The 21,200-nt window shown below is 44.8% G+C and overlaps 1 protein-coding gene and 1 non-coding gene across 2 annotated transcripts; both read left to right on the top strand.

Moving 5' to 3' along the window:
- Positions 1-650: 650 nt before the first annotated feature.
- On the top strand, positions 651-20,686 carry kpnb3 (karyopherin (importin) beta 3). Its single transcript, XM_062527238.1, has 26 exons — positions 651-808; positions 2,847-2,927; positions 5,398-5,593; positions 6,223-6,325; positions 6,520-6,616; positions 6,858-6,962; positions 7,570-7,692; positions 8,986-9,106; positions 9,870-9,957; positions 10,168-10,274; positions 10,513-10,637; positions 10,956-11,045; positions 11,342-11,515; positions 11,784-12,002; positions 12,430-12,513; positions 12,654-12,786; positions 15,005-15,126; positions 15,424-15,520; positions 15,897-16,069; positions 16,494-16,605; positions 17,010-17,065; positions 17,382-17,504; positions 17,939-18,158; positions 18,755-18,983; positions 19,090-19,231; positions 19,461-20,686. The coding sequence occupies exons 1-26, from the start codon at positions 731-733 to the stop codon at positions 19,545-19,547; spliced, it is 3,285 nt and encodes a 1,094-aa protein (XP_062383222.1). The 5' UTR covers positions 651-730; the 3' UTR covers positions 19,548-20,686.
- LOC134071806 (small nucleolar RNA SNORA84) lies at positions 8,214-8,349 on the top strand. Its single transcript, XR_009937128.1, has one exon. It is a non-coding gene; the product is annotated as a small nucleolar RNA SNORA84 (small nucleolar RNA).
- Positions 20,687-21,200: the final 514 nt, after the last annotated feature.

Below are 21,200 nucleotides of genomic sequence, written 5' to 3'. Positions count from 1 at the left end.
CGTAGGTCGTACGGCTACCAACATCTAGCGTTAACCTATTATTTTAATAATATGGCTTAAACTGACTTTTAATGTAGGCTACTTGCGAGGCGTCTTTGAGTGCCTTGAAGTTATGTATTATTATTATTATAGCGCTATAAAATGTATTATTAATAATAATATTAATAATGACACAATTTATCGAATACTTTATTTATTCCATTAAGTGAAGGATAATACCGAAAGTCTCCCGGTCAGTATCGCAAAAATAAGTTCCCGACAGGACGAACTGGATCTCACGCGAAGCGGGGCATCTTATAATATTGACAGAATAACAAATATCTCCACTAGATTGACCCAACTAATTATTTACTACGCGTGGCAATCTCCCGCGCTTTCGACTTTGTTATTTTGTAATGACATCATCTGCTCTAGGAAACCACACCTCTTTATTTTACCCGCGGACTTGCATAAGAAACGACCAATAGTTTTAGAGAGGGTGCTTTCATTCCCCAATGGGAACCTCACTTCCCTAAAAAGGTTAACCAATGCAGGCACACTTTATCAGGCTACATGCAGACCAATCAATTAACTTAAAAACGATTTCTGAGCCAATCACAAACAAGAATTGTTAACATTGGCCGCCAATCAGCGACGATAAGCCATTGTGTCCGGTGTGAGAGGTCGCAGCGCCTGCCGGCTTACCTTCCCACCGCCTCACTCCGTCGGTCTCTTTCTGGATCCTACTGCAATGGCGGAGCAACAGCAGTTCTACCTCTTACTGGGCAACCTGATGAGCCCTGACAACAATGTCAGGAAGCAGTCAGAGGTATGAGAAAGTGTTTAAAAGAGTTTAAACTATTGCGGATTAGTGTTATGTATCCCTCTTCTTGATTTGTTGCCTGTACGAAGCCTGTGTTTCACCGTGGCCCAGCCCACGTGTGAAGCCCAAGTATGTTTCAGAGTGCGTGAACGATATCACTAAATGTTAGCTTGCTAGCAAGAATAACGTTAGCCAGTCGATGATTGCAAACGAAGATATACGCGCTTGTTTCTACCAGCTAATTTCTATCAATGTTTTGCCATATATCGCTGATCGATGTTTTATCTAGTTTCTTTCCTCGGTCACTAAATCTGGCTAACAGGTTAACACTGCTAGAGAACACGGCTAAATAAAGTTAGCCAACTAGCCTGTGAAGGTGGGCCACATTATGCTAGGAAAATGACAATAACTCATCACCACACTAATGAGTTATAGTATGGCATTTCCTTTTACGACAGATGTCCAGATTAAACCTGACCAACCTTAATTATGATCACCACTAGTACCTGCTGCCGCTCGGTCGGACTTGCGCCATAAGTTACCATCGAAATGCTACTGCGCTAACGTTAGCTGGCTGGCTAACGATTGGTGGTTGAAACTTGTGTTAGCGCCATAATCGAGGGACGTTGGATGCTAGCTATTATCTGACCAACTCTAGCTATTATTAATCTTGTTAGCGATTGGATTAGCGCATACATCTATAGTGTACTGTTGGCTAACATTAGCAAGTAAGCAAATGTCGATAACCTTTATGTTTCCGCAAAAGTCATCGGTTGTGATTTTGCAGTCAGCTGTTTGAGATAACATTTGGTCACCGTGGCATCAACTTGCCAACTAAAACTCGCGAGGAAGCTGATGTTAGAGCTTCAACTAAATGATTAACACATTTCCATTTCGATATCAAATGATCAGGTGCCTCGACTTTTATCTTAGCTTGGTAGAGGCATTGACTTGTGACGCATTTCGTCTCATCCTTGTTTGTGTGCTTACATGTTATACTGCTGTATGAGCCTATTCATTTTTTAGCAAACCGAATTTCTTAGAGTTGTTGTGAATTGTCAGTCACACTTGAAAGAAGTTTTATGAAGATAGTCGGTCGGTAATTACACTTTCGCAGCTCACACTTTTGCAGACGCCCCCCAACTTGGCTAGACTTGGAGATTTGTGGGACCGATTTGCACTTAATTCTTTTGTTCCCACTGTGATTAAGCGTATCAATGCTAGAGCTTAGCCCGGAGTCCAGGCGGCATTGATGTGGCCGTCCGCATCATAGGAACCAGTCACTGGATCTTATCACGCTCATCCCCCTCAGTGGTCAGCACTTTCCTTTATCACACACAATGACCGACTGACTCGTTGCTAATACTCGTTGGAATCCTAGTCTGGCAGACGTGGTAGCCCTATTTTTTGGCAGGAGTAGTTTCCTGAGTCGTGATCTGCAACTCAATATGGTGTTAAAATCAACCATGTTCTGTACAAATGTGTTGTGCACTATCCAAGTAGGTGGATGACTAATTGCAGTGTTGAATTCGGCATGATTCCTTTCGGGAATGGTCCCTTTCTCAAGATGGATCTACATTGTTTTTAGTTGTTCAAGACTCAAAAGCGAAACAAAAACACTGCCTCAGTTTACCATTTGAATAGGACTGGGTGGGGTGCCAGTCAAACCACCAATCTTGTTTGTGGGCTACCAGGACTGTTGTCTGCTTAAGTTCCATAACACAGAGCCAGACACACTCACTTCAGCCCTCATCCTGTGCCAGTGTAGCATGGTTCCCCAGTTGGTGCTGTGGTGATCTCACTAGAGCATTCCAGAGATGTTACACATTCAGAACTGTCAGCTAAAGGGAATTCTTTTCAATGTGTGAGTCAGAAGTTCAAAAACATGCAGCCAGGTTCCATATTTAGCTCCCCACTGCACTCTGAAACTAATATTGGATTTTACCCGTGACACGCTCTGGATGGCTTGTATTACTTATTCATTTTCTAACCATCGCTGCCATTAAACTCTTTTTCCTCTGTCCACTGTTCTTCCTTCCTGCAGGAAACTTATGACAACATCCCCGGTCCGACGAAGATCACGTTCTTGCTGCAGGCTGTCCGCGATGCATCCGCTGCGGAGGAGGTGAGCAGCTGCCCCACATTTAATTTGTGGTGCCTCTTCAAGGAACTCGAGGCCCTGTCCCGGCAGGTCGTTTAGGAGCCACTCGCCAGCTTGTTTGTTAAGGCATTCAAAGCATGGCCGGAGGGCCCCTGGTGTCCTCGCGATGTGTGAAATGACTGTCATCCGAGACATGTGATGGCATTTTGCATTCAGTGTCTATTTGGTTGTGACTCAATCTATGGAATTTTAGTTGTTTTGTCCCTGCTGTTGGAGCTCACTTGGGCTTTGTGTTCCCATCACTCCCAGACTAGCCATTTACAAGTCTGATATGGAGTCAAGTCACATCACGTAATGCCATGCAAGTCTTTATTGCACACTGGGGCTCTGAAGGCGTCAGTTATTGCGTCAGTCAGTTAGCGCAACTGCAGAAGGGCACATAGTGATTTGCATTCCAGAAATGCATTGGGAGTGTCTAGACCCCACATCTGGATAGTGTTTAACCTTTTCTGTGATGATACTTGGATGGTAAATTATGGCTGTAATAAAAAAAAGAAAATGCTCATTGCATAGATGATCAAAGCAGCCACACAAGGAAATGAGGTGCAAGGTTCAACATTTAACAGTTTGTTTGAAAACAAAATTGCTTGTAAAATCAGACTAAGATATGAACTTGTGCATAGTGGACCTGATTCTGAAAGCCATTGTATTGGGAGTGCTTCACCAAACTCCAGGCTGGCTGCTCAGGGTGTTGCTTTGTGTACTTTCAGCCTTATGTCAATTGCTTAGTGCCATTCCTCACGAGTGCATGACATGCCACTGACTGTAAATGTTGCCTTGGTGCTAAGAGGGTGATATGGTTTTAGGGAACCTTAGCTTTGTGCTGTTTATAGTTGGTCAGCCAAGTGTATTTCATCTCACTGATTGGAGCTGCTAGGCTTGACAGCTGAATATATTAGCTGGCTTGTGGGAGTGATATTTTTGAGCAATTACTGTATTGCTGTTTCAGATGTTGCTATATTTAAAAATAATCTGCCTATTTTCAATGGTTTAATCTGTGATGTCATATTTAAATGCTGCTCAGTTGCACAGCCTCTTAGTGCTCTCTTTGATCATGCACTGTCAGGCAGTGACCTTAAGATGCCTCTCAGCCAATCGCTCAGCTCCAGTGTCATTCCCCATCTCCTGCTGTCAGTCTGTGGATGGGTTACAATTCAGCATCCCTCATCGGAACGTCACATGTGTAAATGAGACTTCCAATTTCACAACCGCAAGGATGGGGGGGCTCACAAAAATGGCTTTCAGGATTCTGAATGACAAACTGTCCATGTTGTTTATACATCACCCTTAACCGAAATGCATAGTGCCGCACGCACAACTTCAGACATAGTACGCAGCATTTTATAATTCATGATGCAGGCAGAGCTGGTTTATCTCCTCTCAGTTACTGCATTTCTCACTCCCTTTGTCCTATAAATATATACAGTGTGTGTATACATGTCCCGACTATGTGGTCATGCTTCTATCGGGGATGGATGGACCGTAGCATTGCAACAGGAGATGCAGCGTGGCTGGAACATTCCCCTCAATACAGCTGTCCTGGCATGCTCCTTGGTCCTCTACCGAGCGTGGAGAAAGGCATTTTGAAAGTGTCTCTGTGATCCGCCTTAGTGTGCCACTGCCTTTGTGTGCCTGCCTGCCTGCCTGCCTCCATCCATCCGCCTGAAAATCAGCCTCTCGGAGGCTGCGCTCCTCTGCAGTTCACACCTCTCCTCACTCGCTGCTCCTGCAGCTCTCCACTTCTAACAAGCAGAAAGATCTATTTTTAATGACCCCGGCCCCGCCTATCCCAGAATGTCTAAAATGCACTCTTCTTGTAGCGTCTAGTCTTAAAAGCGAACATTGGGCTAGAGGAGAAAAGAGTGCTCCTACGAGGGATGCCATTATGAGGAGCATACTTAAGCACTGAAATGTTGCTTTATCTCACTTAAGGATAGGATATGACTCCGTGTGTATCTAAGGTCACCTACTTTGAGCTTTGGTAGAGGAGTTCACTAAATAAAGGGCTGCAGGCATTACCCACTTCCTCTGTTTTGTAGTTTGGAAGTGAACTCTCTCTCACCACCTTGTGAAACCATTAGCTTGCCGGAAGCCACCCTGAACAACTTCCTGTAGTGTCAACAGCCCCACGCGCTCTTTTGGATCAAGCACATGGTCCAGTATGGGTGCCTCTCATTTGGTCTTTTATACATCCTCCCTTCCTTCCTCGGTCCTCATCCTCACTGATCTACATAAAGAATGATGGGGCGGCAACAATGGGATGGTCTATCCAGTGTTTGTTATAGATCAGTGGGAACGAGTCTGGAGGATCGAGGAGAGATGTTGAGAGGCACCCTGTGTGTCCCCTGGTATTCCCCCGTTTCCTGTGACTCCGCAGACTGAAATGCCCTCTTCCTCCTCCTCTTCCTCCTCCTCCTCCTCCGCCCCCGCACAGGTCAAGCAGATGGCCGCCGTGCTGCTGCGGCGGCTCTTCTCGTCCTCCTTCGAGGAGATCTACCCCGGCCTGACGGTGGACATGCAGACGGCCGTCAAGACGGAGCTGCTCAACGGCATCCAGGGCGAGGAGGGCTCGTCCAGCATTCGCAGGAAGGTCTGCGACGTAGCCGCCGAGCTCGCCCGCAACCTCATCGGTAAGACACACACACTCGATGACCCTAACCCACCCCTATTGCTAAGGCACACACACTCAATGACCCTAACCCACCCCTACTGCTAAGGCACACACACTCCATGACTAACCCAACCTCATCGTAAAGGCCACACACTCAATGAATGACTCTAACCCAACCCTCATCGTTAGGGCACATTCTCAATGACCCTAACCCAGCCTTATTGGTAAGGCACATGTTCAATGACCCTAACCCAGCCTTATTGGTAAGGCACATGTTCATTGACCACTTTAGCTTGCACACGCAGCACGTGTCTGTTCCAGAACCATAGAATTCTTTAGCGCTCTGTGGTATTTTTTTTTTTTGCTCACTCAGAGCCAAGCGCTCTTCATGGTCTAGATTTCTTTCCCAAAAACAAGCCTCCCCCTCTCCCCTCCCTAATCATCCTCTATGAGCCACTTCAAGATGCGGTTTTTAAAAATGGGAAGCGGCCAAACTAAAACTTGCTCTAGCTGAATGTTTCAGGCTTGTTTCAAGTGTGTGTGTGTGGCTGACATGTTTGCGTGCTTCCCTTCTATTTGCATTTCTTGCACGCTGACCCCAATTGCTGGAATAACTCGCTCCTGCTCTCTGCTCTCCCTCCAATCCAGATGATGAGGGAAACAACCAGTGGCCCGAGATCCTCAAATTCCTTTTCGATTCAGTCAACTCCCAGAACACGGGGCTGAGGGAAGCGGCTCTGCACATATTCTGGTATGTGTGTGTGTCGCACTCTCTCTCACACTCTCTCTCTCTCTCTCTCTCTCTCTCTCTCTCTCTCTCTCTCTCTCTCTCTCTCTCTCTCTCTCTCTCTCTCTCTCTCTCTCTCCTGGCATTGAGGTTCCACGTGCCGTACACTAACCTGTTCTATGAGCTCGTCAGCTGACCCCTGTGTTGTTTGATCACAGGAACTTCCCCGGTATCTTTGGCAATCAGCAGCAGCATTACATGGAGGTGATCAAGCGCATGTTGGTGCAGTGTATGCAGGACCAGGAGAATCCCCAGGTGGGTGCACCATATGATATGCCCCCCTCCAGTGACCCCCTGCAACATACACACCTCTGTTATTAGCTGGGCTCTCTTGCTCATGTTTTCACATACACAGTAGCTAAATGAATTTTAATTTCTACCCCTAATGAATATGTATATTGTTCTTATGCATGTCATTCCCTGGCTGGACTTTGTGTGGTCATTGTGTCTTGAGAATCTGAAATGTGGACTTTCTGAATGTTGTGACCCTCCACAGATCCGCACTCTGGCTGCCCGGGCCACCGCCTCCTTTGTCCTGACCAATGAGAGCAACTCTCCCCTGCTGAAGCATTTCTCAGAACTGCTTCCAGGCATCCTCCAGGTACTTACACTGAACTTGGCCATTACTTAGCCATTATCCCGTTACCTGCTTTCTCATGTCTAAAGCTATTTTAAAACTTGAGGTGGAAGCTGAGCTGACATGGAATATATGTGTAAATATAAGCCAAACAAATTGATTAAATGGTTAAATCACTCACAGTATGTACATTTTTAATTATGTAAAAAATATAAGGCACAGCAGTATGCTTCATTTACAAATGTGATAAGTATAAGTAGAGTTTTGTCTTCAGTGACAGACTTGTGTACTTGTCTGTGCTGTTAACTCCCTGTTGGTCTTGTTTCAAAATGCTAGTGTTTTAGGTTATGCTTTTGTGGTTTCCTGTTTTTGTTTATTTGTTTTTTAATGACACATTTTGTGTTATTTAATATCTTGCGCAGCCCCTCAGGGGTTCTACAGCTGTAGTCTTTAATCACTGTGTGAATTTGCTGTGCATATTTGAATAGCTACCTGGGCCCTTGGCTGCTCAAGCTTGCATCCTCTGCATGTTGCTACCGGCCTAAGAGACTCTGGATGCGGTGATATGAAAATGGTATGAATATTTCCGACCTCGGCTTGTGAAGGCTAAATATTCATCCATCCTCTGCAGGCTGTCAACGAGTCCTGTTACCAGGGAGATGACTCTGTGCTGAAGTCCCTGGTGGAGATTGCGGACACGGCGCCCAAGTACCTGCGCCCTCACCTGGAGGCCACCCTGCAGCTCAGCCTGAAGGTGAGCTTCACTTGTTTACCTGAGCCACGGCCCTGTGACCGCTCGTCAAAGGCCACTTTTCAGCAGAGGTGTAGCACAGCAGAAGTATTGGTGTTCTAAACCAAGGGGACCCAGGTTTGAGTCTGGCCTGAGAAGGTTTCTCACACCCACTTTCCATCTCACTCAGTTTTCCTGTCTGCTCTCTGCTGTCTTATCAATGAAGGCAAGGAAGACCACAAAGATAACTTATCAGGGCAGGTGTAACATATCAACCACTGCTACTAGTAGACTTCCCTACGTCAGTGTGGTGTTGAGCGCTAACATCTCAAGTCATTTAATTACATGCTAGATTTGCACCAGCTTCAGTCATGCTGTAGTGTAAACAAGATTTATGATGCAAGGCCACAAGACAAGGCTCTCTTCTTGCCCAGACAGACTAGCCTCTGTCCACACAACGGCCGTCTTGTGATTCCATGCCTCTGTACGCGACTTGTGTCCGTTCCTTCTGTCCTCTCTCGGCTCGCGGTGACGTTGAGCTCTCTGCCTGGTGGTTCCCAGAGACAGCTGGTCAGTGCTGATCTGTGGGCTTTGATTGACAGGCATAAAGGAATCTCTGCGATTTAATGCATGGCGTCTGCTTCCCTGTGCAGCCTCCATAGCCCGGTTTCAGAGACATCCAGACACCACTTTGAATGCTGTATTCTCATTTAGTTCTTTTTTCTATGCGCACAATCAAGTAACAACACTTAACTTTGAGCCTAGTTCCACATCATGAGTGAAGCTTGTGAAATCCAGTTCTCTATTCTAAGGCCAAGGACAGGCAGTTCCTCTTATGATCTTTGCTTTTGAACGCTAACGTGCAGTTATGATTTGTTTCTATGGGGCATGTTCCGACTTGTTGCTTCACGCTCCATGGCCTAGTCTCCGGTTCCCTGGAAAGTGAAAGCACTCGTTGCTGTTAGTGTTCTCCGCTAACACTCCTAGCGTTTCCCCAATAAAGATGTTGGTGGCTGTGTGAAACGGTGTCAAGTTGAAATTAAACATTTATAGGGGTTCCTTGACTAATGATCCTGAACCAAGCAGCGCACGCCTTGGGAACTGTGTGCGTGTGTAGACACACAATCTTGGCAGCACCCTTTTACTTTCTAAATAGAACCTCCCAAACTACTAGCTGCAGCGAAGCTCGTGAACTGCCCAGTGGTATGTATGTCTTGGCATATATGCCAGTGGCCCTGTTGATGTGGGGTTTTGTGGATCTCACTGGAAGCTCCAGGCCCCAGATTTGCTTACATCTCTTCCTCATTCTGATCCCAGCTGTGCGGCGACACCAACCTGACAAACATGCAGCGGCAGCTGGCCCTGGAGGTCATAGTCACCCTGTCCGAGACGGCCGCCGCCATGCTGAGGAAGCACACCGCCATCGTGGCCCAAAGCGGTAAGGCTCCAGGGCCGGCACCGGCCCGGCACCGGCCCGGCACCCAGCGCATCAGAGCTAGCAACATCTCCCATGCCTGGCCAGCTTTGTTATTTAGCTTCATAATGGGCCCTGCAGCTGAATATATTACTGTGCGGGTCCCCTTTTTTTACGTGTGCATGTTTCCAAACCATTAATTTCACTACCGGGTTGACTGTGTGCCAGATGCATGCATTAGCAAATGGGAGAGTGGCTTTTCCTGAAATGATTTGGTTTGACCTTCACTGTAAATTGATGTTCAGTGATCAAATGGGAGATGGCTCTGCGCTGTTCCTAGGGATCAATCATCCTGCAGAACTGCTGAAACGGATGTAATGGAAACATGCCCCTTTGGGCTGTGTTACAGAATATCATCTCATGAATGTTGGGGACTGAAAAAGATCCTTTGATGTGACCTGCACAGCCTACTGCTCTAACTGTTGTTTTTGTTTTTTACAAGTAATAATAAATAGTAATACATTTTTATTTATAAAGCACTTTTTGTCAGTCATCTCAAAGTGCTACAGGTTAAAAACAAAAATAAGATGAGCAGTTCAATGAAAAAGAAAGGGGAAAAAAGAAAAGGTTTAAGACTATCTAAAGGGGACCAAAAGCTTAGCTAAAAAGAAATCACTAGACCTTTTTTAACTGTCAATGGATTGTGCTGCCCTCAAGGTGTCAGGGAGGGCATTAACATTAGAATTGGATAACGTTTGGTAAACTGTTATGCTTGTTGTGATTTTAGTCCCCCAGATGCTGGCCATGATGGTGGACCTGGAGGAGGACGAGGAGTGGGCCACTGCTGACGAGCTGGAGGATGATGACTTTGACAGGTGAGATGCCGGGGAGAAATGGCCATGGACAAGTCCCATTCGCATGCCATGCCGTCAGGATATATCATCAGTCTAGAGTTTGGCATTTTGATTGCATTAGCTGGATATGTGACTGTTTGGCACTCTGACAATGCTGTCTGGATGGCGGTTATTGGTAATGGCGCTTGGCAAGCTTCCTTATTCAAATTGGTAAATATTTGCCTCCCTCAGTAACGCGGTAGCTGGAGAGAGTGCGCTGGATAGAATCGCCTGTGGGCTCGGAGGGAAGATCGTGCTGCCCATGATCAAGCAGCACATTATGCAGATGCTCCAGAACCGTAAGTATTCATGTGCAAATGTGTACACACACGCACGCATGCACGCACGCACACACACACACACACACACACTTTTCTCAAAGTCCAGTCGGATTCCAAATGAGTTATGCTGTAATGATGTCCGGAGCAGACCATTGCAGTGCTTGATGACCGTGTGTGTGTGTTTGTTAAAATGTTGATTGAACTGAGGGTCAGTCAGTGCAGTCGTAATGATTCCTGTGTGCGTGTGTGTCCTCAGCTGACTGGAAGTACCGCCACGCCGGCCTCATGGCCCTGTCGGCCATCGGTGAGGGTTGCCACCAGCAGATGGAGGCCATCCTGAATGAGATCGTCAGCTTCGTACTGCTCTTCTGCCAGGACCCTGTGAGTAGCCCATATGCCTGCTTGTTATGAACCACTCTTGCTACATTAGAACATGGAGTTCTGTTAATAGCCTACACCCTAAATCCCTCTGAACTGCTTCCTGTCTTTGTTTGACAGCATTTATATTTCTGAATCTGTTTTTGTTCTTCAGTCAGTTTAGACAGATATTAAATTTGAGTTGGATAGTAAAGAGTAGCGATTGTGCAAGTGCTAGCTTATCTTGCTGTATAGTTTTAAGTAACCGCATGACAACTCTCCTTCTCCAGGTGTGCTACGAGTTATTGCGCTGCGTGTAACATTTAACCTCTGACCTTTCAGCATCCCAGAGTCCGCTACGCTGCCTGCAATGCCATTGGCCAGATGGCCACTGATTTCGCCCCCACCTTCCAGAAGAAGTTCCACGATAAGGTATGAATGCCGGTGCTTCTTATAGTAGCTTGAGTGCTTGTGAAGACTCGTGTATTTGTCTACCCATCAGAATTGAAAAATGTTGGAGTGTTGCATAGTTACTAGTCCGGAGTTAGCAGTCCATGCTTTGATACAGAGATTTTTCTTCGTCTCTTGTCAATCAAATGGTGGTTCTGTCTAGAATGTGTCTGGTCATTGCTTAATGTGTTATCTTTGTACTGACACAATCATGAAAATCTGAAACTGTAAAATGTAAAATTGGAAACTTGACGTCTGACCTTCACCTTTTCCCGTAGGTCATCTCTGCCCTGCTCCAGACCATGGAGGACCAGACCAACCCCAGAGTGCAGGCCCACGCTGCCGCCGCACTCATCAACTTCACCGAGGACTGCCCCAAGTCCCTGCTCATCCCCTACCTGGACAACCTGGTCCAGCACCTCCACGTCATCATGGTGGCCAAGCTGCAAGAGGTGTGTTGCTCGAGGAGAAAGGGAGCTCGTCCAATTGAAAATCTTCTTGGATGGAATAGAGCCAGAAATGGATCAAGTTTTATCTGCTATAAATCGGTTCAAATTTGTATTGGTTTACAAAACCTTAACCTCTTCCTGTTCAGATGTGCAAGTGTCAGGACAATTCTTCTGTTCAGTTTGCCACCTGTGCAAGATGAGCTAGCTATCGGTTTTTGTATCGAGCTACATGTTTTCCGTACGTGTAATTCACACGTGCTGTTTTCCCCAGCTAATTCAGAAAGGCACCAAGCTGGTGCTGGAGCAGGTGGTGACGTCCATCGCCTCGGTGGCGGACACGGCCGAGGAGAAGTTCGTGCCCTACTACGACCTGTTCATGCCCAACCTGAAGCACATCGTGGAGAACGCCGTGCAGAAGGAGCTGCGGCTGCTCCGCGGGAAGACCATCGAGTGCATCAGCCTCATCGGCCTGGCGGTTGGCAAGGACAAGGTACTCGCGCACACTCACGCACACTCAGAATGGTGAACGGGAATATTGCTTCCTGTTTATAATTACCTGTTTTTATTATTTTTTTTGCATTAGTGTATGTGTTTTTAAAAATCTACTTGGATTGTTGAAAGTATTTTTGTAAAGGGAAATGCCTCAAACACATCCCACGCTGAGAAGCATGTAGACACATGTAAATTATTTTTAACACCAACTTTTCTTGTCCAGCCTGAGGGAAAGGTTGACCTTGGTGTGTTTCTACATGTTTCTCGGTGTAATGCCTTAACTTCTGCCTAATTTCCTTAGTTCACTGACTGACATGAAGCAGTATTCTCGTTTTGCACATGGGTAGACAATGATGACTGTAGACGGGTCATGTTCAAGCACACTCGGTTCAAAAACTAATTTTTGTGTTTATGTGTTTGGACAGTTCATGCCCGACGCCTCTGCAGTCATGCAGTTGCTATTGAAGACTCAGACCGACTTCAACGACTTGGAAGATGACGATCCACAGGTAAGTTCAGTGAAGAACTGTTCTTTTTTTTCTGGCTAGTTGTGGTTGAATGAATTTGGCTTTGGTAAAACATTTTTGCGGTTCAAATGTCCTGAACTCTGAATGCTGAAGCTTGTTGTTTGGTGTGTGTTTCTGTGTAGATCTCCTACATGATCTCTGCCTGGGCTCGCATGTGTAAGATCTTGGGGAAGGAGTTCCAGCAGTACCTGCCCGTCGTCATGGGCCCCCTTATGAAGACTGCCTCCATCAAACCAGAAGTGGCCCTGTTAGACAGTAAGCATCCGTGAAGTGACCTTTTGCCAGATATGCACAGGAGATGTTAATTTCCGTTTGCTGTAGGAAGGGGATTTCCCCCCAGTGCCTAATATACAACCAAGCCTATTTAACATGTTATGTAACATGACACCAGCCCTCGTTCATGGGCCAGTAGGCTGAATGCTCAACCAAAACAAACAAACCGAATTGTCAACATGGCATAGCCGTAACCTTCGTGAACTTTTCACTTGGGTCTAATCCAACAAAACACTGATGCCCACTTGATAATGACCCAAGATGCCTTCATATGTAAATATTGTTTTGATTGGAGTAGATTGTTTTTGCCTGCAAACTGAAGTGGCACACCAAAGACTAACAAACCGAATTGTCAACATAGCATAGCCGTAACCTTCGTGAACTTTTCACTTGGGTCATTATCAAGTGGGCATCTGTGTTTTGTTGGATTAGGTCCAAGATGCCTTCATATGTAAATATTGTTTTGATTGGAGTAGATAGTCTGGTGTGCCACTTGTTTATTCAGGTTGCAGCTACAGTTAGTCAATCACCACTTCATAGAAAACCATATTCACAATGTAGTCTTTGTAGTCTTTATATACAGTGAGGAGCACATGTATTTGATACCCTGCTAAAACAGGAATATAAAATCATCATTTGACAATTGATCTTAATGCCTTAACTCAAAAAATTAGTACAAATCAAACCGCCAAGGACACCAATTTTCTTTGTGATTGAAGAATGTATCGTAAATAGATAAATGTTTTCCTTAAATGCTAGGGGAAGGAAGTATTTGACCCCCTATATAACCCTATGGGAATTTAACACATAGGGTTAACATAGGGGCAGGCAGATTTTTATTTTTAAAGGCCAGCTATTTCATGGATCTAGGATATTATGCATCCCGATAAATTTCCCTTGGCCTTTGAAATTAAAATAGCCCCACATCATCACATACCCTTCACCATAGCTAGAGATTGGCATGGTGCTTTTTCCAGTAGGCCTATTAGCCTGTTTGATTTGCATTGAGCTCAATGAGCATCAAACAGGCTAATAGGCCTACTGGAAAAAGCACCATGCCAATCTCTCGCTATGGTGAAAGGTATGTAATGATGTGGGGCTATCTTAATTCCAACGGCCAAGGGAACTTTATCAGGATGCATAATATCCTGAATCCATAAAATAGCTGGCCTTAAAAAATAAAAATCTGCCCGCCCCTATGTTAACCCTATGTGTTGAATTCCCATAGGGTTACATTGGGGGTCAAATACTTACTTCCCCCTAGCATTTAGGAAGAACATTTATTTATTTACGAAACATTCTTCCATCACAAAGAAAATTGGCGTACTTAGCGGTTTTATTTTTACTCAATTTTTGAATTAAGACATTAAAGCAATAGTTCGGAATTTTGGACATAGGACCTCATTTCCAACTCAGTCTGGGTGATATAGGTCGGTGAAGACCATTTTCAGTGAATTTCTGCCCTTCCTATGAGTTGCAGCGTTCATCTCGTGCTAATCTGGTGCCAAGATAACGCAAGTCAATGGTAACATCCAGCCTGCCACTGAAAACACTCCACAGAACACCCGAAACAAATACATTTTAACGTCAGACTATCGATGCACATGCCTAGTGTTGATAGAACCATGTTAGAAATAAAACGAACCTTGCATCGCATTGCAATAGCCTACTTTGTTCCCTGTATGGCAGTGGCGGATTGATATTGAGAAACTAGTCCCTCAAAATGTAATAAATCATTGAGTTGCAAGGTTAGTTTTATTTCTAAAATTATTCTATCAACACGGACATGTATATCGATAGTCCGACGATTTAATTGACTTGTCTCGGGTGTGCGGTGGAGTGAGTAAGACTGTTGTTGATGTCAGACTGATGTTACCGTAGAAATGTGTTAGCTCAAAACCAGCGTTAGCAAAGGGGGACGCTGCAACTGAAGGAAGGGGCTAAACGCGATAAAAACGGTCTCCACCGACCTATATCACCTCGGTAAAGTTGGAAATGAGGTCCTATGTCCAAAATTCCGAACTATTCCTTTAAGATCAATTGTCAAATGACGATTTTATATTCCTCTTTTTAGGCAACTTTAGCATGGTATCAAATACATTTTCTCCTCACTGTATGTCTACAAACAAGTCTTTAGTGTTTTTAGGGTTTATTTTGTTTGCAAGTCTAAGTCCTTTGCCTTTTGTGTGTGTCCCTTCAGCCCAGGACATGGAGAATATGTCGGAAGATGACGGATGGGAGTTTGTCAATCTGGGAGATCAGCAGAGCTTTGGCATCAAAACCGCTGGTCTGGAGGAGAAGGCCACTGCATGTCAGATGTTGGTGGGTACATTACCAAACCATTCGTATGTGTGTGAGTGGTAAGAGCTGCACAGATAGTTACATTTTAATCTTAATCCTGATTTAGGCTATCTACAGTTAAATGAATACGATTGACCAATGTTGAAAATGCAAGCTCCGCCCATAGAACACGCCACCGCAGAACAAATCGAGCGCTGCCTAAACCTGTCTGACCGTGTGCCTGCGCGTGTCAATCACTGTTGTTCCCTCCCCACCCCTAACATGAACTATACTGTTACCGTTAACATTACTAACTTTTCATTCTTTTGTTCCTCACAGGTTTGCTATGCCAAGGAGCTGAAGGAAGGTTTTGTGGAATACACCGAGCAGGTGGTGAAGCTGATGGTTCCTCTGCTGAAATTCTACTTCCACGATGATATCCTTTCTGGCTGATCGGAGACAGAGAACGGGGCCTGAGATCCCTTTTATTATAGGGGTATAAAACTAGGCCTGCTTTGTAGACAGTATGAATTCTTCATGGTGTGCTCCTCGCCTAATTGCCCATCATCCTTAAAAGTGGTCACATCGTACCACATACTGCATCGAAAACTAGGTCTTGGTGTCCTGGATGTTTTCTCTTAAAAATAAGACCATTTTCAGGTCGGCAACACTGTAGGCTGCACATTATTATGGCAGGTGTACTCTCCATTGAGTTGGCTCCCTTTTGACTTGCCTGATTGACGGTTGTTAATAGGAATGGTGGTTGTGCCATGTGAAGTTTGCTGGTATCCTCCTTAACCATGTGTGTTCACGGGTGCGGGTGGCGGCTGCGGAGTCCATGCCCCTTCTGCTGGAGTGTGCCCGGGTGCGGGGCCCGGACTACCTCACCCAGATGTGGCACTTCATGTGCGATGCCCTCATCAAGGCCATTGGCACAGAGCCAGACTCAGATGTGCTGTCGGAGATCATGCACTCCTTTGCCAAGGTAGTTTTTGCTCACACTGCACATGCGCACACACAAAACCGTCTGTCCATCACCACGTTTTAAAATGGTGTTATGATTTTTTTTTTTCCGTGATTCAAATGACCTGCTTGTGTTAATGTGGGAAGTTGTTGGACATATTTTCGGTACTGAAAATCCAATCCAATTATTATTCAAACTGATTCCACTGAAAGTGAGAACTACCCTCATTGAACCTCCAAGAATAAATAAATGTTGGACGAACTGTGGATGTAATTCCAGGGTTGGATAAAGAGCAGTTGGACATGTGTTGAATTAATGTGAATGATCTACTTTCTCAAATGTCTGTTAACCAGGCGATATTAGACATTAGAATTTTAATGTGGCAAAGAGTGAGCCAGATGAATTCCAAATGTGTTTATTCTGCCTTGTTCCCTGCTCCCTCCAGTGCATTGAGCTAATGGGAGATGGTTGCCTGAACAACGAGCACTTTGAAGAACTGGGAGGAATTCTGAAGGGAAAACTGGAGGAGCACTTTAAAAACCAAGAACTCAGACAAAGTTGGTACCTGTTGACACTGGCAGTCAAGTTTTAAGCTTTATCATAGCAATCAGTTATTTTCTATTTAATACATTGAAATAACTTGCTGTGTTTTTAATAGTTTGTTTCAGTTGTGTACATTTCTTGCCTTCATTTCATGGAAACAAGAGATAGGCCGCACTATGCATAAACAATCATTTATTCACACAGACGCGTTTCGGCGCTCTGCCTTCCTCAGTGTGTCCACACACTGAGGAAGGCAGAGCGCCGAAACGCGTCTGTGTGAATAAATGATTGTTTATGCATAGTGCGGCCTATCTCTTGTTTCCATGATAGTCTATACCTTGGTCAGCACTCTAAAAAGTTATAAGTCTTGAGTGAAGCCTGCTCCTACCTTTATGAACTTTTATTGCCTTCATTTCAGCCAAAAGACAAGATGAGGACTATGACGAGCAAGTAGAGGAGACTTTACAAGATGAGGTTAGTTTGATGAGCAAAGGCTGTGAAAACTGATGCTGGTGTAGCTTCCAACCCAAATTGAACATCAACACAGATTAGCACTAGTCCCAGACAATACGTAGGTCATAATGAAAGGGGTGATGTAACCAAGAATGCTGCAGAAGCTTCCCTTTTTCTCTTCTATCTTTTTTAATGAATATATTTCATTTAGTTTGAAACACTTTGAATGACCATCGTGTATGATACTGTGCTATACAAACAAAGTTGACTTTGACTTTTCTTGAGTATTCTCTTTCCCCTCTTTAATTTCTGACTCTTTGTCTTTTTCCCCTGACAGGATGAGAATGATGTATACATACTCACCAAGGTGTCAGACATTTTGCATTCGTTGTTCAGCAGCTACAAAGAGAAAGTGCTTCCATGGTTTGAGCAGCTCCTGCAGCTCATCGTCAATCTCATAGTAAGTACGATCTCTGGTAGCTGACCAATCATTCATTGCAGTCATACTATTATTCCTTCAGCCATGAGGCTACTGAGCTTGAGTTCAGTTAAAAGCAAACAATCAAGCCAGTTGGCTTGCCATAGCACTGCAGTGTTTAAATATGCAATACCCATGCCTCAAGAAAGAGATATCGAGTTAAGAGACATTCTTCACAAAGAAAAGTCATAACAAACACTGAATTATTTGTGCTGTTACAATAGAATAAAACAAATATGAATGATCTAGGCCAAGATATAATCTTGTTATGATCTACAATCTGTCATTTAGAAGTCTGGAGATGGGTTCGCTAGTCATTTGTCCTTTTTGTAAGATCAATCTCCTTGGAAGTTCCTATGCAAGAACCTTTTTGAAGTGGTTAAGAACTATATTTCTCTGCTTTTCTTTTCCCCCAGTGCCCTCACAGACCTTGGGCAGACAGACAGTGGGGCCTGTGCATCTTCGACGACGTGGTGGAGCACTGCAGTCCCTCCTCGTTTAAGTATGCCGAGTACTTCCTGCGACCCATGCTCCAGTCCCTGTGCGACACCAGCCCCGAGGTGCGCCAGGCTGCCGCCTACGGCATTGGCGTCATGGCCCAGTATGGAGGAGAGAGCTACAGGCCTTTCTGCACAGGTACGGGCCTGTGGTTATCGTGGTGTATTGACATTGGGCTCATTCGACTTCATGTAGCCGTCTTAACCCTCTAAGTGCCACCATCGAGTTAACTCGACAAGATGCGGTACTGGATAAAACGGCCGAGTTGGTCAAATAGGGTGTCAAATTTCGTTCAAACTCCCTGCCACTAGTTGGCAGACATGTCATACTACATTATTGACATTGGGCTCATTCGACTTCATGTAGCCGTCTTAAAGACGACTGCTGACGTGATTTTTTCTGAGATTCTGATGCATCTTTCAAACTGGAATTGTGCATACATCATGGTTGAAAACGTATCCGAATCTCAGAAATAATCACGTCTGCAGTCGTCTTAAGACGGCTGCGTGAAGTCGAATGAGCCTATTGCCATGGGGCTGCTGTTGGTTTTGTAGTGTATTTGTATCTACTGAATGTAGATACTCTTCAGTTTTAAGATTTCCGATTATGAGATGTGCAACATATAGTGAAGCTTTTGGTGTGGGCATCTTTGCAGATATTTTCTGAAGTTTTTTTTGGTTTCTCCCCTGAGCCAAATATGATGGTCTTAATTGGTGTTTGCTTGGTTTCTTTAGAGGCAATCCCATTGCTGGTTGGAGTCATTCAGTCCCCTGAATCCAAAGTGAAGGAGAACGTCAATGCCACAGAGAACTGCATCTCCGCTGTCGGCAAGGTCATGAGGTTCCGGCCAGAGTGTGTCAACGTCAACGAGATCCTCCCCCATTGGCTCTCCTGGCTGCCACTCAATGAAGACAAAGAGGAGGCAGTCCATACTTTTGACTTTCTGTGTGACCTTATTGAAAGGTGAGCTTTCAGCTCTGCCCACACATAAGTTGGCACAGTGGTTTTTTTTTTTCCTATTCTTTTCTTGGCGGTCATTAATGATTAACCATCTTTCCGTTGTCTGCAGCAACAACCCCATTGTTCTTGGTCCTGACAATGCCAACCTGCCCAAGATCTTTGTGATCATCGCCGATGGTGTTGCAAACGAGTCTGTGAAAGGAGAGGATGGGTGCAGCAAGAGATTGGCCAATGTTATTCGCCAAGTACAGGTGTGTGATGTACATATTTTGATTTTATTATTTTTGCTTGAAATGGTGAAATCCAGACTTGTTTTCATTTTCCATTTACCTTAGTTGGCATTGATAACTGTTTTGGCCAGCTTGTAGGTAACGGGTTTCAGTGTTGATGACTGAGCATGCTACAGTTTTAGAAGTGTAATGCAAGTACTTTTCCCGTGTGAATACTGAATATTGATTATTGAATATTGATTCCCCACAGGTCTCCGGAGGATTATGGACACAGTGTGTATCAACACTCACCGAGACGCAGCAGAAAGCCATTCAGGACCTGCTTAACACCGCCTGAGCAACTCTTCACCCTCTGCCAGCCCGTATATTATTAATAAAATGATATCCTAGCACTGGGGACAAACATCTTATAGACTCTGGCCCTTCCCCTCTCTTGAGCGATGAACTGTAGCGTGTGTGTATCTCTGGACCTCCTCCGATGCTTGGGTCCGAAAAAAGAAAAAAAATCTCACTGAAGTCTCTACTCCCAACTCGGACGCCAAGTCCTATGCGTGTGTGTATGCGTAATATGTGTGCGTGTGTGGGGAGGGGATTTGTCCACAATCTGAAGGGCCGGCTTGGGCAAGGGAGGGAAAAGCCCCAGAGTTCAGTCCTTCTCTCTTTGAAGTATCACCACGAAAAGAGAGCGGACACTGACAAACTAACAAGGGTCATGCATCTTCCTCTTAGTTATGAATACCTGACGTAGGAGAAATAAAAAAACCTTTTTACTTTTTGCTCACCCCTTCACCAAGATCAGTTACTTATGTAGTCGTGCTCTGCTAATGCCATGTATGTCAGTGTTAGTGTAAACAAGCCCCCCCCCCCCCTCCCCCTCACAGCTGTAGGGGTTTCATACCCTTTGTATGGGCAGAAAAGGATAAGATGCAATGGGGAGAGGTTGGACTGAAATGGACTTGTCTGGTGGAGAAGAATGTGAGCCAGGGGGGGGACTTTGAGGGAGTCAAACATGGCTACCTGTAATGTTGGATGTTTTTGTTTAGGCTTTCCCTTTTTTTTCGTCTCAGATGGACTCATGGTGTGTACCTTTGAGAAATGGCATCAATGTTGACCGGTTGGTGAATCTGTGTGAAAAGCTAACATCTGTCTTCGGCTTGCTCACTCCGTGAAATTAATGGGAATGAGGGGGGAACAGTGGTGGCTTGCATTATGGAGATCTGAATGGGTACAATGCCTGTATGTACAATTGACTCACGAATAAACCAGGATGGCTTCTTACTGTAGATTGGTTCAACCTGTGGAAACTAGCAGTGTTTGGGTTTGAGACCACCTGCAGTTGCTCATGTTTTTTTAACCAACCCATTGTGCTATTCAATTCAGTCTCTACAGCTTGTCAGTACCCTTTGTGGAAATCAGAAAAAAATAGATATCTTCTGAGGTGATGACAAATCTCGACCAATAAAGTTTCTCTTGGGAGTCATGTTCTGGGCTCTTTTTTTTTTTTAATGAATTGATTTCAAGTAACGATACGACTAAACAATGTTAGCCTGGCAAGCCAATGTAATGCACATTTGGACATCTCTAGCATATGTTGCACTATATAACCTTCATAATGCATTTCCTTCTGTTTCAGTGAAACGTTAAGAAATTCTTGAAATAGGCCACATTTTTTTGCAGTCTCAAGCAGCCAATATTGACACGTAGTTGGCAGTAATTAACTTGTGGCTTACTCCTTGCCTTAGTGACCAGATCTGAGAGCTGGGTTGAAAAGCATCAACCTTAGCTAAGTGGTTCAGAATCTGTAGCAAATATAAGTTAACCTGAAACAATCTTGTCAATTATCTGATATAAACCGAAAGACTTGGAATACCCGTCTACCGACATCATCACAAGCTTCAACTAGATGGGGCTAGAGCTGCTCAAACCTCGAGAGGCTATGCTCGTCAAGTGTAGTGCCAGTTTGAATAGCTGGAGGCAGTATTTCACCCTT

The sequence above is a fragment of the Sardina pilchardus genome, chromosome 23, assembly GCF_963854185.1.
Source record: "Sardina pilchardus chromosome 23, fSarPil1.1, whole genome shotgun sequence".
NCBI lineage: Eukaryota > Metazoa > Chordata > Actinopteri > Clupeiformes > Clupeidae > Sardina > Sardina pilchardus.
The sequence above is the reverse complement of the archived record's forward strand: the minus strand, read 5'-3'. Positions and strand labels throughout refer to the sequence as shown.